Source organism: Bacillus rossius, chromosome 3 (assembly GCF_032445375.1).
Source record: "Bacillus rossius redtenbacheri isolate Brsri chromosome 3, Brsri_v3, whole genome shotgun sequence".
Taxonomy (NCBI): Eukaryota; Metazoa; Arthropoda; class Insecta; order Phasmatodea; family Bacillidae; genus Bacillus; species Bacillus rossius.
Window position 1 is genome coordinate 8,616,157 of NC_086332.1, and position 18,871 is coordinate 8,635,027.

Consider the following 18,871-nt stretch of genomic DNA (forward strand, 5'->3'; position numbering starts at 1 on the left):
TAAACATCTCCGGAAAACCTTTAAGCTATCTCCGTACCCGAATTGGAAAATCATGGCTACCGTTTTTCGGGATGAAAATGGCAAGATCCTTGTTGATTTAATGAAACATGGGTCGACTATTCAAGAAAAAAAAATTACAAAATGACTAATGTCAACTTTTTTAATTTACAGGCGACGAACTTCCACACAGACGTGTTAAAGAAACTGTGCAGCGTTGCGTTAAGTGCTTGCAACTGTGAAAATGTGAAGTATATATGTAGTCAATTAAAACTTTCGATAAAAACGTTTTCTCGCAAGTTTATTATTTTTAATGACCAAACGGAGCTTACTTAACGAATATCCCTCGAGACTAGCATTTACATTCCAACCTGTAGATATAAGAAAATCCACAAACTATCTTGCTATACATTTAAAGTAAAACGCAAACGCTGCTAAAATATTTGTGCAATTTAATTTTTTTTAGAATTTTTTACCAGCTTTTTGTTTAATTCCACAGAAGATATATATTTTTAATAATGTGTTGCAAGTACCTGGAAACCTTTAAGAATAGCGTATGATCAATGTTAAAACTCGTGATTTTTGAGGGCTCTATTAGTTCAATGCCTCGTAGAGTGTGCAATATTCATAAAACTTGGGCTTGCTTAGATATTCAAAGCAAATCTGATGAAGAACGTAGATTTGCGTCTGCTAATAGTACTTATCGGTAATAATATTTAGGTTCATTGAGCTAATTAACTCTTAGGTAAAAAAAAAACATTCCCAGTAGTGGTGCAGGAACACAAAAAAAATTATATTTGAGTAATAAATAATATAAATAGCATTTATATACATTTTTATTTCGTTATTTTATTTTATGTTCAGATTTGTTGTTTCTTATATTATAGATATTGGTTTTGTTTTTGTATTATATTCACAATCATTACCTTACCTTGCAGCATACATTCCCGCACAGTGCAAGTTGGCGCTGTGTTCAGACACCAGACTGGCATTCCATAGTACCAAGGTTCCAGACAGACCAGCATTTTAGAGAACCCGGGTTCCAGACAGACTAGTATTCCAGGGAAACCGGATTCCAGACAGACCTGTATTCCAGAGAACCCGGATTCCAGACAGACTGGCATTCCAAAAAACCTGGTTTCAAGACAGACTGGAATTCCAGAGAACCCGGGTTCCATACAGACTAGTATTCCAAGGAAACCGGGTTCCAGACAGACCTGAATTCCAGAAAACCTGCGTTACAGACATACTGGTATTCCAGAGAACCCGGTTTCCAGAAATATTGGCATTTCAGATAACTCGGGTTCCAGACAGACTGGCATTGCAGAGAACCCGTTTTCCAGACAGACCGCGGTATTAAAAAAAAACACGAGTTCAGTCGCTGTTCACGCTCGGTTACCCGAAAACCACTCCTGGGCGAATGCAGAGATGGTTCCTTGTCTGGTTTCTTTGAAGCTGTGGTGTTGATGTCGCTTAGGTCGATGAGCATTCGCGTTCCCGTGATGTCGAGTTTTTTTTTTTTTTTTTGCAGTATAGTCCTTTTTTTTTCGGACGGGAACAAGTTGACCCTATCGTCAAATCTCACTTTTTCTGTACTCGCCCATGGTGGGCGATGGAGGGGGTATAGGGATGGGCAACACCCACTTGCGAGCGAGCTGTAACGGCCGCCGTCAGGCGCGCCAGCCTGCTTGCCGACCCAAAGACCTCGCCCCAGGCCTCTGTGGGTGTTGGGGGGGGGGGGGGGGGAACTGCGACCCCCAGGCTGTTAGTCTCCGCCCACGATAGCATCACAGATGAATAAAACTCGTTACTTACATTTCGTAGTTCGTTCTTTCCCTCACCCCTCCTCTCTACAAACCCTGCTCCCTACAGTTACACTTTATCTCCATTCAAACCCTCCCCTTCATCCCTCTTGAACGAACCTTTTCCTTCCTTCGCCCTTCGTGTTGGCCCCATTTTATTTTTTTCCATTTCCATTCTGCTGTCGGGCGAATCCTTCCTCGGGAACGGGGGTTGTTCGTTTCGCTTATCGCGATGGCGGCTCCCTCGCCCGGCCGCAGCGCGCGCCCAGGAATCTGTTTGCTGGCCTGGCTTGCGTGGGGGGGGAGAGGGGGATGGTTTTGTTGAGGTGGGGAGGCTGGTGTCTGGTCCCTGACCCCAACCCCCACCTGACCCCTTCCTCCATTCCCCCAACGCTCTTCCACCGACTGTGCGGGCAATCGAAAGGTTTTCTTGTTTGCATTTCGCGTTTAGAATAACTTTAACACATTAAAAATTGGTTGTCTGTAAAGTCGGTTTACGGACGATAGTTTAACGTGACAACGTCATAACAAAACATTGATGAAATGATTGCATACTTTTATGAATAAAATTGAATCATTTTTATTTTAATAATAAAAGAAGAAATACTTGAAATTATACTTGTAATCAGATACATTTTCTTACGTACATTTGACGTAGAATTATTTCATATTACACATTTATAAACAAAGTTTTAAGTTTTCACTTCTGTCGGTGCGGCGCAAGTGTGCAATGAGCGTAACGGGACACAGCGTAATGAGACACAGCGTAACGGGAAAAAGTGCGTAACGGGACACTTTTTCGTGCGTGCAGCCGGCATTCATCGATTTATTAGACTTTGTCACGTCAAAAAATCTATATACACATATTTATTACACTTCAAGAACTTTATGGTTTTTTTTTATTATTGTCTTAAACGAGTGGACAAATTAGCTTACTTAATACAGTTCGAAAAAAACTTGGCACATACCTATACGAAAAAGCGTGTACGTATGTACGCTGCGTTAGAAGTTTAGAAGTTATACTTACTCATAGTAATGAAAAACTGACATAAATGTGCATTCAAATAATTGGTATAAATTAAATAATAAAAGGACTGGAGTGATATTATAACTACGGTTGGTAAAGTATCAATTCAATCAAATTTAAAAAAAATAAAACTTCTCAGTATTCGATAGTAATATAAACACATGCTTAGTATTAATTATATAATTTAGTAAAATATTCTACATAAATTTTAATTTAATAAAAAATCAATAACTCTGCTTAATTTTTATTCTTCTTTAGTATATATATAATTTATATATATATATATATTATGTATATAATAATTTTTTATAATGCAAATAAATTTTACACATTGTAACATAACCTCACTTATGAATACACTTCAAAATAAACTTGAAAATGTTTATAAAAACAATTTATATCACTAACATTCACAATAAATTAATATTTTAATAATATTGACCAGTATTCAAAATCAATCTCTAAAGTTTATAATTTAAAAGCACATACATAATTTTTATTTGTGTAGCCTTTTTCATCCTGTAAATTTGGTTACATGCTGCGCGCGCATTGTATAAATTCATTCTCATAATTTTTTTCATAACGCGCTTAAAGCAGTATAACCAAACATCGTGTATATAAATACACTTGAAAATTTTAAAGAAACTATTTATATTATTAGATAATATTTACAATCTATAAATGTTAAAATTATATGGAACAGTATTCAATATCAATCTATAAAATATTAGATTTAAAAGCAATTATATAACTTTATTTGTATGTAGCCTTTTATTTAAGTTTGAAACATATTTTTATTCTGTGAAAATTTCGTTTCACCGTAAAAGTTTACTCTCGTAACTTTTTTTAACGCGTCTAAAGAAATATAACGTAATAAAACTTTTTTGATGTGTAAACATATTAGCTCTTAGAATACGGCATTTGGTAGGAGTAATTTCGTGAATGGAATGGAAGTCAATTGGAACATAATCTTTTAAACACGGTTCTGCCATTCGTGGAAATTCCAGAAATCTCGAAAGATGGCGGACTTGCGTGAGTCGTCCTTTAATAATGCTTTTGTTAACATCGAAAAATTTACAGCACGCATAGGTATTTTTAAAAAACTTTATGACAGTACAACTATCATTTAATACGCAGCAAAAATATAAAGAATTTAGGGATGAAATATTTACTGTTTAATCGCAAATGGTGAATCAGCCCAATAAGTTTAAGGTTTGTTTGTAGCAATTATTTACAGACTGATTTATGTCGTTCACGCAAAAACAATTATCTATACATATACTTAAAAGGTGCCAGGTTAATTTTATTTTAATAGTATATTTTTGAACTACAATTCGAAAATTTTGAAGATACTCAAAAGACAACGCCATGTTTGTGATGCTTTAGAAAACCAGAAAAATGTGAAATGTCTTAAACGCCATGTTTGTTCCAACACAATTGATACTAAAATCTAGTTATTTTAAATTGCTATGAATTATTAAAGATTATTTTAAATTAAAGCTTTAAAGTATTAAAATATATGAAGGCGAGGAACTCCTTTGAAAGCAATGAGCGACAAGTACACAAATGATTCAAATTGGAAAGTAAATAGCTGACGCGTAAAACATAAGTTTTAAATAACAAAATTTCAGGTTAATAAGTGTTGTGTTATGAAATAAGCTGCACACCTAATCTTTTAACTATAAAATGTTTTAGTTTATGTTCAGCCATTTTGAGTAGCTTATCCAGCACGCAGAATAATATGAGTGACGTAATTCATTTTACCAGCAGGCAACAGAAATATCAAAGTGAAGAGGTAAGCGTTGAATTTTTGAAGGGAAAAAACAGATCGACTTTTGAACTGCGGCGCAACTCTTAACTAGGTTGCCTTGGAGAGAGATAAAAGATGTCTACAAAACAACTGAAAGAATGGTTAGCTCAAAAGAAAGACAGTGTAGAAGACCGAACTTGGTCCAATATTATATGAACTAAGTTCGAGACCATGAAAACGTAGAAGAGTTACTACAAAGAAAAGTTATTTTCTTTCGCGTTTCAATTTATACGTCTTCTTTCACATTAAGTATTAACATAAAAAAACTTAAGAAATACGTAACTCATTAGTTTGAAAGTTTTAACTGTCTTTCAAATACGATCGGTCTCAATTGTAATATATTTTGAAACTTTACTTAGTGCTTCACAGAAATTATTTCACAGTTTTGTCGAAGTAATAAGTTAGTTCTGTATCATACAAAATCTTTTATAACTAATTTATATAGTAACTTTATTATAATAAATATTGCCCCACACTTTGGAAAATCACTTTCCTTATAAACATTAGAAAATATATGTTGTATGGTAGAGGATGAATGGTTACAAGTTATTTTACCTTGGCCGTTAAAAATTTAAGTAAAATATACGAGCAATTAAATGTAATAGGTTTGTAATGATTATTATTTTCAGAATGTGAAAAATTAAAATGTTAAATGAACACACTAAAAAGTTACACAATGTAATTAACTACACTTAACTATACACATCTGAATGATTAAAAAAGAATCAATAAAACAATTAAACTTGAAGGTGCCTTATACAGGATGATTTTTAGAGGGTTAGACAGACTTAACGGACTTGTTCGTGGACCCGCTTATAAAATACAATTTCAGCAAATAGGCTCTTAGGTTTTACCGAAATTTGACTTCTCAACCCTTATAGATTTTACCGCGTGTTTTATATTTGATTTTTTTATTTACGTTTGGTCCCTGATGAATTCTTCGTCCATGCAAGGCAGTGTTATATGCAACAAACGACTAAAGAATTAGTTATGAATTCATAAATCAGAAAAATAGAGGAAGGAAAAATAGCCAAAACCGTTATCTTTAACGTAATTTAAAAAAATTAATAATCGCGTTCAAGAAGTTGAAATATTTTTAAAAACTACCATAGTACGGTGTACTACATTGATATAAAATGATCACCTTGTGTAAAAAAATTATACTTAAGGGGAAAATGTAGTAAGATTACAAAACGAATAATTTTCTTATTTGTTTATCAAAACTTTACAAATCTCAATCGCACATTGCGCCCTTATTTCTGATACCACAACTGCTTGTTACTTCAGTAGGTGAACGCTGATGTATGACGCTTTTTTCCTTAGGCTTATGTGGTTTACACAAAGTGACCTAGGGGTTTCAGATGAGCATTCTTAGAGAAGGTAAAAAGTTTTTGTTTCCCGTGCGTGTCTCTCTTTCTGTCAAAGAATATTAGACATACAAGCCTTGGGGAGCGTGCGTTACCCCTGCCTGGTTTAATTGAGATTTGACGGCCCTTGCTATGAAACATGGCCGAGTTATCGTTATCCATTTCATTGTTTTAGTTATCGTTGAGTTCTGTTACGTTCTGTTATTGTAATCTGATACGTTTTGTTGTAATTTTCCTTAATTTTTACTGTGCTATATTCGCAATGACTTGAGTTCAGCAACGAAAAATATCCTGACATTGGTTTTTACGTATACCCGGGCCAATTAAAAAAAACACGTGCAGTGCAAATAATGTACTGAGAGTTGCAGCCCAACAGACGTGTGCCACGCCACAGCAAGTTTCAGCGACTGCGGGACATTGTCAGCCGGGTCGTTACCACAACGCCGAAATACCATAACGCCGAATGTCAAAATTGACCACAACGCCGACAGCTAGAAAACTGCTGTGTACCACAACGCCGAAATAACAACTGAATGAATTTGTGTGTGTTTCTTAAATGTACCTAACGCCGAAATACCACAACCAAATTTAACCTTACCTAACCTACCTAAACTAGCGTTATATAACCTAACCTAACTTAACCTAGCCTATCCTAGCCTAACCTAACCTAACCTAACCTAACTTAACCTAGTCTAACCTAACCTAGTCTAACCTAACATTTGTGGCAGTCCTGCAATGACATTTTTCGGCGTTAGTTTATTTCGGCGTTGTGGTACACAGCAGTTTTCTAGCTGTCGGCGTTATGGTCAATTTGGCATTTCGGCGTTGTTGTGCATTCCCCTGTCAGTCTACATCTAAGAGAACCACGAGTCAATGTGAGGCAGCATTTTGTTGTTGTAGACGAAAACATACTGCAAGCGTTTGACGCGGATCCTACGATCAGTATAAGCAAAGTGACTCGTGACCTGGGTGTTTCCACGTGTAAAGAATGGTCTGTGGTTAATGGAGGTGGAAGACATCATTTCCATTACATCCCGGTGCGAGGTAAATTAAATTTGACATTCATTCCATCCTGTTAGCTCTTTTTACGATCATTAAAAGTAACACGAGTATGGTTTATGAATACAAAGCCATGTTTTTCTTGTCCACCGAACAATGGGCAGGTAAAAATGCTTTTCTCTGCTTTCCTCCTTTGCAATATCGATTTTTTTTTCTCGTTTTTTTTTTTTTTTGTTGTTGGGATATCCCTCAAGACCCACAACAGCCGTGGAGCCTAGCCGTCTCGAATTTTTTTCCTATGAATTTATCTTAGTTTCAGTTTAGTAGAAGGAGATGAAGAGCGACGATTGTAGTTCTGCCGTTTTCTCCTTTGAAATTGACGTTAAAAATTATTTCAATTATATAATTATTTCAATAAAATTTATTTCTCTAAACCTTAACATCATTCTCCCCCCTCCCCCTAGTTAATTAATAATTATATGTAACTTGTAGAAACTAATAAACGCTCGTACCAAGCATGCGTTAAAGCAGGTCCTCGGTACTTCCACACACACGAGTTCTCGACACAGTAGCTCGATCGCGTCATTGCGGATGGAAACAGGGCTGTTTCACCCGGGCTGTTGCCTGTTTCACCAGCACCGCTGCGAGAGAAAAGGCGGAGCGGCAGGAGTTGCCGGCGACGCTGTCTTGAGAACTCGGGGTCCGATTGTTTATCTCCATTTCCCGCGCAATCTGCTCAGAACTTCGGCGCGATGTTCGGAGCGCTGTTAACACGGCAACGCTTTAAGCATTTTTTTTCCCTCTCCCTCCACCCCCCCTCCACTTCCCATCGTCTCAACCTCCTTTGGAACAAAGTTTCAGACCAAACGTTGTTCGGCAGCAAATCGGATTCGACGTCTCCGTAACTTTGTTCCCTGAGCAAGTGGATGCGGCCCGCGGCGTAGTTCAGCGAAACACCGCGCGCTTGCAACCATTCATCCTCCACTCGCGTTCGGGTCCCTGCGGGGAGCGACGAGGGTGTGTTGGGCGAGTGAGGCTCCACTGTGGTTCGGATCCCACGAGGGACACTCATCAATAGAGACCTGCAAAATTCGCGGTTTCGATGGCCTTCAGGATAGACTGCACATACCCCTGTACACTCGGGCAAATAACGCAAGTTCATTGGCTGCCGACTTGTAAGTCGTCTCAGCTGGTTTGTCTGTGATTCAATCCTTCTTTGATTGAGGGTTTATAATTGGTTGAGATTCACCAAGATGAACAGTAAGCCAATAGCAAAATTATCTAAGAGGTATATGTGTTTGAATTCTAGCTTATCACCGAATGAATCCGCGAATTTTGCAGGTCTCTACTCATCAGGCGTCGCTGGACCTAAGAATCTTTCCCCTCTCCTTCTGTTTCATCTGAATATGCTGTTAGAAATTAACATTACATTCACGGACTATTCTACGACGAACGACCTCAAACAAGCGAAACTTCGTAATTTAAAATAACTGATTCTTAATGGAATCTAGGCAGGATTCACGCTTCAGAGTTTCGTGTTCAATAGTATTCAAGGTAAGCAGGCACGCTGATGAAGGAAAAGTTTTTTTTTTGCTGATCAAAAATTTCGTTGCTAAATTAAATAAACATATTTTATTTCGGGCAATTAAAATATGGGGTTTAAATAAATTTGCATCGTCAATGTTGCAATACCTGTGAATTTCCATAGAAAACATAAAATCATAGATAAAAATACTACCGTAACAGTTTCCAACTTCAAATATTGTTTACGTGTAACTTCATTGTAAATACGTTTGGCTCCTAAACAGTACCAGCTCTGATAAAAATAAATCGTGCCACTAAAATGTCACATTACTAATACTTACTATAGTTGAATTTCATCGCTAACCTCTAATTCGTTTCACAACACCAAATGATACACACGTGGTATATAACGTAGCACCGGTGCGATTAATATCATCAAAAATGTGTGTTCATACTAAACAGTTACGGTACATATCAATGTCAGTGTTTAACGAAGAAAAAATAATTGTTGTGTTCTTATCACGCAGCTTCTTCCTTCGATGCTTACCGTGTTCACATTCAGCCCGCTCGTTGGTTATAGCTAGCCTCAGGGCCGACCATGGGGGAGAAACTCTATTTACCGAGACTGAGACCTAGTTTTTTGAAGTAGTTATGGGCCTGTCCGCTAGATAGTAGTTTTCATAATATATTGCTGACATAGGTAACTACATTAATTTATTAGGAGAAGCAATGTATAAGCTATTATCAGGCAAACAAAGCAGTGAAAATTCACTCTATTTAGGTAGCCACTAATTTTGTGGTGTGTAATAAAATGAGTTTTTTCACTTCTTGCTTCTTTATTTCTTACATGACGGTTTATTACAAAACAGCATTAAGTATTTGTATTAAGTATTTGTATTTATAACTGTAAATGTGCGAGTGACTGATTTTAATGTAGTAGCACCTATTTTTTTTTTCTTTCCGGTTTTGATACTATTTGCTGTATGTTTAATTACTTTCCTTTTTATGTATGTCTATGCTTAGTTTTTAATTACTTAAAATTAGTTATGGTTGAATCTTTTGTAATAGTTAATATTTGAACATTAAGTTAAAATTTTAATTTGTTCTTTTAATATTTAGTCAACATCTGCTTATATCATGCTTAATTTTTTTATATTCAACTCTTTGATGTAGTTTGCAGAAAAGTGGTTAAGTGTAAGAAAAGTCGTACCGCCTTAACTTCGCCACCAATAAAGACGATAAATAAATAAAATAAATAAATAAATATTTTCGCATCGATTCAAGGAGATAACTTAATATAACAAAAAAACGTATTAACTAAAAAAAACTTAGTATGAGAACCTCTATTCCGATTTTTTATTTGCTGGTAGTCATGGGCCCGCCCAGCAGATAGCGACACATGTCGCGTGAAACATGGTTTCAATGTCCACTGTAAGAGTCGCACTTCTTTATTTCCCTCCTTGTTCTGTGGTTCTGTGGGGCCGACCAAGCCGTCACTGCGGGCCAAGTGTTGTTGCCAGTTGTTGCTCGCCGACGCTGACGCGGTGTTGCTTGTGTGTTGCAGGAACCTCGTGCACAACCTCAGCCTGGCAGACCTCACGGAGCAGCAGGTGAGTCACGCGTCCTCCTCACTATTTCACAATTGTTATCATCAGAATTTTCCTGTGGGTCGTTACCACAACGCCGAACGTACTATAACGCCAAATGCCAAATTGACCGCAACGCCGACAGCTAGAAAACTGCTGTGTACCACAACGCCGAAAAATGTTGCTGCGAGGATGCGGGGGGGGGGGGGGGGGGGGCAAGGAGCAAAATGAAAAACAACTGAATGAATGTGTGTGTTTCTTAATTGTATCTTATCGCCGAAATACCACAACCTAACCTAACCTAGGCTAGCCTAACCTAGCCTAACCTAACCTAACCTCACCTAACCTTACCTAACATAACCTTACCTAGCCTAACCTTTGTGGCAGTCCTGCAATGACATTTTTCGGCGTTAATGTATTTCGGCGTTGTGGTAATTCGGCGTTGTGGTACACAGCAGTTTTCTAGCTGTCGGCGTTGTAGTCAATTTGGCATTCGGCGTTATGGTTTTCGGCGTTATTGTACGTTTGGCGTTGTGGTGCGTCCCCTCTTCCTGTCACATCATTTACACAATAACGCTATGCTTCACATGAAATAAACTCTTACAAAACTATATTGTGTGTTCGCGCAACTATTCTACTCTAGTTTACGTGCTGTATTTTTGATAATCTATATCATGTTATAAAAAAAAGTGAATAATTCTTTCAGATTTACAAACAATTTGGACTTATTCGATGGTGTAACAACAAAGGTAGTTATAATTTTTTTGTCCTTCTAACGCCTTATCTTTTCATTATATTGCTGCAATGAATTGTTTTATCAAAAATTGTTTCAGACAAAAGATTTAGAGGAAAATTACACGATATACAAACAATTCGAACAGATTCTATGGAATACCTACTAAGGGAGTTATGGATTTTTTTTTTTCGATTCCAAACCTGTCTTTTTATCCTTTTTCTGCAATGTTTCATTTAATCAATTTTTTTCTGAACAAAAGTGTTAGATAAATATTACACATTTTACAAACAATCATATTGGATTCGATGGTGCGCCCACAAAGGATGTTAGCATTTTTTTTTTTTTAATATATTTGGTCCTCCAGTCCTTGTTTTTTCCACCCCTCTCTGTTATGGTTGGTCGTATCAAAACTTTATTTATACAAAAGTTATTGGTATTACTCCTAAGAGCTATAATACATTTAAACATGTGTGATATTTGTCATATAATGGGAGCTATAAAAACTTTTCTGTTTAAAAAAAAAAATCCCGGTTTTATCCCTTTGGTCGAATCTTGCCCATTAACGAACTCGACCGAGATTTTACACTGCTTTATATGATGTATCAGTTTGGAAGTGATTTGTAAATAATTAAGGCAGTTATCTATCGTGTCCATAAAAATGTTTTATATATATATATATATATATTGTGCCGAAACATAGGCCCAGATTGTTTGTTTATATTAACGTTTGCAAACATTTAATTTAACATTGTGAATCATTACAAAACAGTATCGATTGTCAATATTATTTGATTATAAACAGAAAACATCTATCAATGTGAATGCTCTCTATGACTGTGGACCGAGTCGTTTGCAACAATACATTTAAAAACTTTTTTTTTACAACATTTAATAACACGTATTTTTCCTTGGTTAAGTTTTATTTTGAAAAACATTTAATATTTCGGTTATTGTTGTAATTGTGTGTAATTGTTTTGGACTTAAAGCTTAAATCTTACGATTCGTACGGGCCAATAGGAATGCGCCATATGGACGTTTTTGAACGGGCTGGCAACGATCGAAAGAATGTTAGTGACTTTTTGGAAGACCGAAGGACGCTCGAAGTTAAAGCCAATATAGTTTGTTAAATAAATATAACAATTGAAAGTAAATAGGATTGTGTGTATTTATGACAAAAGTAGATGTGCAAAGCTACGTGTGTAAAAAATGTTTTAGGGAAATATGTATAATTTATTTAATTATTGTGGATTGAAATTGCGATTGTCGCCGATACCGTAAGTTACGCCATTGTGGCGCTTGTTAATTTCCCTAATTGTCACCGCTACCCAAAACACACATCTGATTTTTATGACCCTATAGACAAATGAACCCTAAGGAACTAAATAGAATTTCGTGACATAATTTTTATAAACATAATTTTTTTTATTTATTACAAACTTCATTATCTCGTCTAACCCCAGGTGTCTTGTTTTTAAAGTTATCTGCTCACCCTGAACTAACTAGCCGGCGCATTATAAATAGACTAAGCAGTTAAAATAAAACTTTCAAGTGGTGAAAATATTTGGTGACATAAAATCTATCAGGACAAACAAACTTTTGGTTTATGTGTGTGCCCTACATACCTCCGGAAATTACGAATTTAAGGATGATCTGTTAAGCTAATCTATCATTGCCAAAGTTTTTTATTCTGAAATCCAAACTACCTGCATTTGTACTAGAGTTGAATTTATTTGTCTAACAGTGAGGGATTGTAATATTAAAAATATTTGCAGTTTTCCAAGCAACATAACTACATAGTGTGTTTTTTATTTGTCTACTGCCATTATTGTCCCAGGTTTTTATGTGGTTTAAAATTGATTGTCACCAATACCTCATTTGAAAGTAATAATAAAATGATATAGTCCAATAACAAGGTAAAACTAGAATATAAATATATATATATAAACTTTTGAGTTGACAATGGTTTTTCGGTCCATGGACTATGACCCGATGAACTATATAAACATTTTTCGAAAGTCGGCACCACGGTAACGGCTACAATCACCTAAAAGCTACATACAAATAGAAATTATATATATGTCCTTTTAAATTTTATACTTTGGTGATTGATGTTAAATACTAGTTCATAACTTTAATAACATTTATTTATTAAGTATATTAGTGATAGAAATTGTGTTTATAAATTTTGCCAAGCGTATTAATGTAAATGTAGATATGTTGTCGTATGTATAATTATTTGCATTATAAATTATAATTTTTTACGTTATTATTTAATAAATTTAATGAATAGATCAGAATAAACACCACGCGTATTTAATGATTTTCATTATTAATTAAAATTTATCCTGATTTTTTACTTAATTTAATATTTTATTTTATTTTATACGCAACTTTATATTAATGTTGAATACTGAGTATTTATTTAATTTTTTCATATTGATTTAATTTCTATTTTACCAACTTTATTTGTATCACTCTATTCCTTTAATGATTTTTATTTCTAGTAAAATTAAATAAATGTAAAATGTTTTTAGTTTAATATTTCACCAAGTAAGTATACACGCCCGATTTTTTAATATTTAATTTTTTTACTAGCATATTTTTAGATAACTTACTAATACCTGGACCAGCAGCGCAGAGCGCAATGAAGTTGCACATATATCCCTTGCGACTCAGCCCTTAGCTGTCGGTGTACGGCATTTGGTGGGAGTAGTTTCGTGAAAATGACTGAAGTCAAGGGACGGAAATGTGTAACACCACGGTGCTGCCATCTGTGGTGAATGGCGCGAACCAAAGTTCATAAAGACAAAGGGAAACTTTATAGTATTCAATATTTGGTGAGTTTTAATAAAATGGGCAGTATTTTAATAATATTTACTGTTGAAAATCAGGTTCAAAGCTGGGATATAGAAAATTTGACAAGTCTTTTCACTTTCATCGGAGCCGTTTAATTGTCTAGTTTTAAATTTCGGTCTGCTAATTAAATGATTCAATAGTCGACGTAGCTGCTCAGGCAGCGAATTCTAGCGGCGTGTGCGGAAACTATGTGTGATTCGCGTCCAGAAATGTAGTTGAAAACACAATTTGCAACAAAATGTATCACCTTCGGCATTATTTTAAAGAATTATATTTTCAAATTTCGTGTATTTACAACATGAGAAGAAGACACGAAATTGCTCGTTACCTAGGTTAGATGTTACACTTCACTGGCGAGAACTAGAAGTATCGCTCTCATTTTTATTTATTTTTATTTTTTTTTATATGTTTTGCCTCTCGATTATGGAACGACGTGTATGTTCCACACTTGTCCGCTCGGCTTCGGCGGAGCGTGAATAGAGGGAATTGTGGGTAGTTACTTTTGCATTTTTTGGCGCGGATGTTGAAAAGTACTTTTCGTAATTTTTTTTTCCTGACGGCACAATGAATATCGTATTTGCGAAACATCCTTTCCCCGCCGGCAAGAGAGGGTGGAAATTGAAGAGGGATTCTGATCCAGGCGGAAGGGTATGTTTGACGATATGAAAATTGCGCTGCAGACTCTTGGCGAATGAAGATCGAGCGAGGAAAGGAGATGTAAAAAAAAGGGGGGTAAAAAACTGACAGCATGAATTTTTATTCCCCTCATTTGCGCTCCGAGACGGGACGGCGCATTAATTAATACAATTCCCGGACTTTTCTACGTCAGACATGTCACCGTGCAGACGGTATTGAATTTCGCGTTATCCCCCCGTCCGTTCTTTTTTTTTTTTTTTTTTTTTTTTTTTTCGTTCACCCGTCGCCTCTTGTTCCTTCGTCTTTCCAGAGGCCTTCGGCTACACAACGGAGGTTTGGCCTGGATTTTTTTTTTTATTTTTACCTTCCACCGACTCTGTAATTCCCAACCCTCCCCCTTTCCCCCTTCCAATGAGCAAGACACGTCAGCGAGGCGTAATTGATATCAGACCCGGAAGAGCCTCTCGCGCCGGGGTCTCGTGCTGTTCTCCCAGGCAGCTCGACGCACCCTCCTGCCCGTCGGCGCTTCTGCCGGACATGTTGTTCCATTAGCACCGGGGTCTCTCCTCCTCCCGGCAAGGGGAGGGTCACCCCTCCCCCCCCCCTCCCTTCCTGTCTCACGCGACGTCTCCCGACGGGGGAAAGAAGTCGGCAAACACGACTGCGCCTGTCGTCGTCCGGGCGGCGGCTGCTGCTAAGTCATTTATACCTTCTTTCCGGCTCCTGCGGAACCGCGGAGCCTTTTTTTAGCTCAACACATCTCCGTCCCCTGCGAAAAGTGCGCACTCTTCGAAGAACCCCGTGTCGTGTGTTAAGAACGTCATCCTTTTAAAAAAATAAAAAAAAATAAAAAAAACATCTAAAGGTACAGTTAGTGTTTGGTAAATAAAAAAAAAGTAGAGCTCTGAAACTTTAGTGCGTGCTATACGTCAAATAAATGCACATAAGTAGAGACCGGAAAAATTCGCGGGTTCATTTCGTGATATGCTAAAATTCAAATAATTATGCAGTTGCGCTGCTTCTGCTATTGGTTCGCTGTTAATATGTAGGATTCTTGGCCAATTAGAGACCATCAATCAAAGAAGTATCCAACCACGTTACCCACTTGAGACGCCCCAAAATTCAGCACCCAATGAACAGGCGCCGTTTGCCCAAGTAGGCAGAGGATCGTGGAGTCTATCCTGAATGTCATTGAACTCGCGAATTTTTCCAGTCTCTACACATAAGTTACCTACTTATATACGGTTACGTGCAGTAACGTTTACTCCCTTAAATCCTTTTAGTAGACCGAGAAGAGCCAACACATTGTACTCCTCAGTTTTTTAACGTATTCCTTTATAGTTAAACTGCATCCTAGCTAATATAATAATTTTAACGTTTACTAAACACGCACAAAATTAAACTCAAAAAATCCTGGGTTACGCTTGATATAACTGGCGAATTATTAGTAAAATGGTGTTACTTTTTTAAGCCATTTTTGGTCAAAATAAACCACCAGTGTTTCAAAAGTATTTACATTAGCTGGGATGTAGTGTTGTATTAATTTAAAGTAATTATAAATAAACGTAAATGGAAACATTTAATTTTTATTCCCCATACGACGATTTATATGACCTGATATAACCATATTTTTCTGTATTAACCCTTTTTTTCTCGTATGAATAAACTAGAACAATAAAATAAAAAGTAAAATGTTTAAAAACCAACATTTTTATAACGTACTGAAGAACATAAAACAATTTCTTCTAGCCCCGTAAATATTTATACCCAATATATATTCCTAACCCTTATACAGATTGTCCTAAAATTTTCGAATTAACTATATTCTAAAATTTTCTTTGTGACTATATCCTAAAATTAGTGATAGAAAATCTATTACAAATCATGTTGTGATTACTGATAAAAAATTTAAGACAACTGATATCAAGCACCCCACGCTTTTAGTTATCCAGATTTGTGATGCATTATTCAGCTGTTGGACAAAAAACTTAATTTTAATTTTTTTAATTTATTTTAAATGGAAGTTTGTTTTTTTTTAAAATTTATTTTTTCAAATTAAAATGTTTCCATGTTAGATTCAGTTGTAATCACCCATTTTGTACTTCATTGTTTACCACAGCACATTAGCCCTAAAACACTACCACAAAACTGCAGACGTTAATTAAAATAAATAAAAAATAAGAAAACAATGGCTTTAGCTTGCCAGTTAAAAATTATTATGAAATTACATAATAAACGTTTGTTTTGAAAAACTAATTTAAAGGAAGACTGATCTCAATTTGTGATTTCTAGGTAAAATAAAAGCGCTTAACCGTGTTTCAAGTATATGTCTAAAGGCTTGAAACTCGGCAGAGATATTCTTTATATTACATACACATTAAGTGAGCACGAGTTGTTCCTAGAATCATCCTCCAAGGCGGGTCACGGGTGCGTTAAAGATTTTAGGGCTTTAACAATTCTCCCAGCACATTTTCCATCATGACCCGACCTTTTGGATCGGAAAAACTCAAAATTTAAAAAGCATTTACTGTTATATTTTCATAATTTTGTGTCTTCAAACATCCCCCCCCCCTTTTTTTTCTCTAGGTGCACAGTCGACCACGGGGTAAATTCTCACCATGCCCAGACCTCATAGATACAAAAAATAATGGTTAATACTCATAGCTCGAAATTAGGTTATTTTTACCCTCTGAACCCCTCAAATCCCCTCAACAATAAGGTCTTCAGTTATAAAAATATTTTATTGTCAGAGGTTTTCTATATGCATGCCAAATTTGAAAGATTCGGACGTCGAAAAGTGCTTAAAAATTGAATGGAAAGGTTTTATTACATAGTCCATTCATTTATACATACAGGTCAAGCTAGTAATAAAATCGTGATAAAAAAAAGTGAGGCGATATTAGTAAGGAGTGTAGGGATTAGCTGTCTTTCAGAAAACTCACACAACAGTTCATATCATTAGTACAATAAAATTGTTAGTGAACTATTCATGCATCAATTGCATATTGCAGTTCATATAATTTGCAGTGCAATAAAATTGTTAGTGAACTATTCATGCATCAATTGTTTATTGTATGCATTCCACGTATTTCGTTTTAAATTTTACAAGTTAATTCATAGGTGTTAAAAAATCAACAATCACAAATTTATAGGACAATCTGTATGGGGTTAGGAATCTGTATGAGGTTATAAATCTTTAGGGGTCTAGGATAAATTATTTTATACTTTTTAGTCCGTTTTAATAAATTTTTTTTAATTACAATTTTTTATTTAATTATTATTTTCTACTTTTTAGTATTGTGTTTGTGAAATTTTGCATCTAATTTGATTTTTAGTACAAATTAAGTATCTGATTTTGTTCCTAACCCTTTTCAGATTGCAATGAAAAATTGTGGTGGTGAATTTTAAATACCTATGTAAATACTTGTAATGTTTAAAATTAATAATGAAGGGCGCTTGCAATAGATAATAGTAAGGAGACAAGCGTGACGGACGCATCAAACGACAGTGCGTGTCAAATTCAATGCAACACCATCTATTGACGAAGTTCTAATCTAAACTGTTATCTGCGCCTTTGGTTCGCTAGTTACCGTGATCTTTGCTAAACGCACGGGTCTCGTCAAGGAGAAGGATATGATGTTTCCAGACCTTACTATATGACTGTGTGGCGGACATTTCTCCTAGCCCTGTATTCGTTATATAGACACCGCCTGTAAGTGCTGCTTTATGCATCCCGCGACACTGTATTGTCTACACGTAGTCTTATGCTACAAATCCAGGGGCGTTGCTTAAATATATATATATATATATATATATATATATATATATATATATATATATATATATATAAACAAACAAAAGAACGCGAGTTAATATTACATTTGATTCAGTTATGGTCTATCTTCAAAGTTTAAATTCTATAGCTTATCGGAAAGTTAGTTTTAAAAAAGATTGCAAAATTTTTACCGAACAAATAGGCAGACAAGAAAGCGAGTTAATTAAAACATTTTTTAAAATAACAAAATATTCATACACAAATTATTTCAATGTATATGGCGTGATAATTGCGCTATTACAATCATATAGTGTTCATCATAATCGACACTCTTTTGCATTTTTAATATCATGCTTACAATACCCAAAACGCTAGTTCATGGATAATGTGTATACTATTTAGTGTATTGTAACTTGTGTAACAGAATTAATTAGATGATATTTTGTGATAAGATACGGCAAAAAGGTGATCTGATCCGTAAATAAGGTACCTAGTCTTCAGAAGGGTTACTGACTTGAGACACGCATATTTGCAACTCGAGATCGCCCGAGGAATCTTACGTGAGTACGATAAATTCCAGGTGAAAACATATATTTCGATTTCTAGTTTAAATATTTATGTATGAATAAATGGTAATCCTAAAAACAAACAAATTCTAAGTATCCTTTTAATCTGCTGGTACGAGATGGAAAGAAAATACTGGCATGATGTAACACAAACTAGTTAAACCACCCTCTCAAAAAGTAGAACCATATA

The 18,871-nt window shown here is 35.6% G+C and overlaps 1 protein-coding gene across 2 annotated transcripts in view; it reads left to right on the top strand.

Moving 5' to 3' along the window:
• The window catches only part of LOC134530171 (semaphorin-1A), a 745,950-nt gene that overhangs the window by 537,433 nt on the left and 189,646 nt on the right, over positions 1–18,871 (top strand). For both annotated transcript variants that reach the window (XM_063364808.1, XM_063364809.1), the window contains exon 3: positions 10,091–10,136. In XM_063364808.1, coding sequence (XP_063220878.1) covers positions 10,091–10,136 — 46 coding nt within the window. The remainder of the gene's footprint in view (positions 1–10,090; positions 10,137–18,871) is intronic.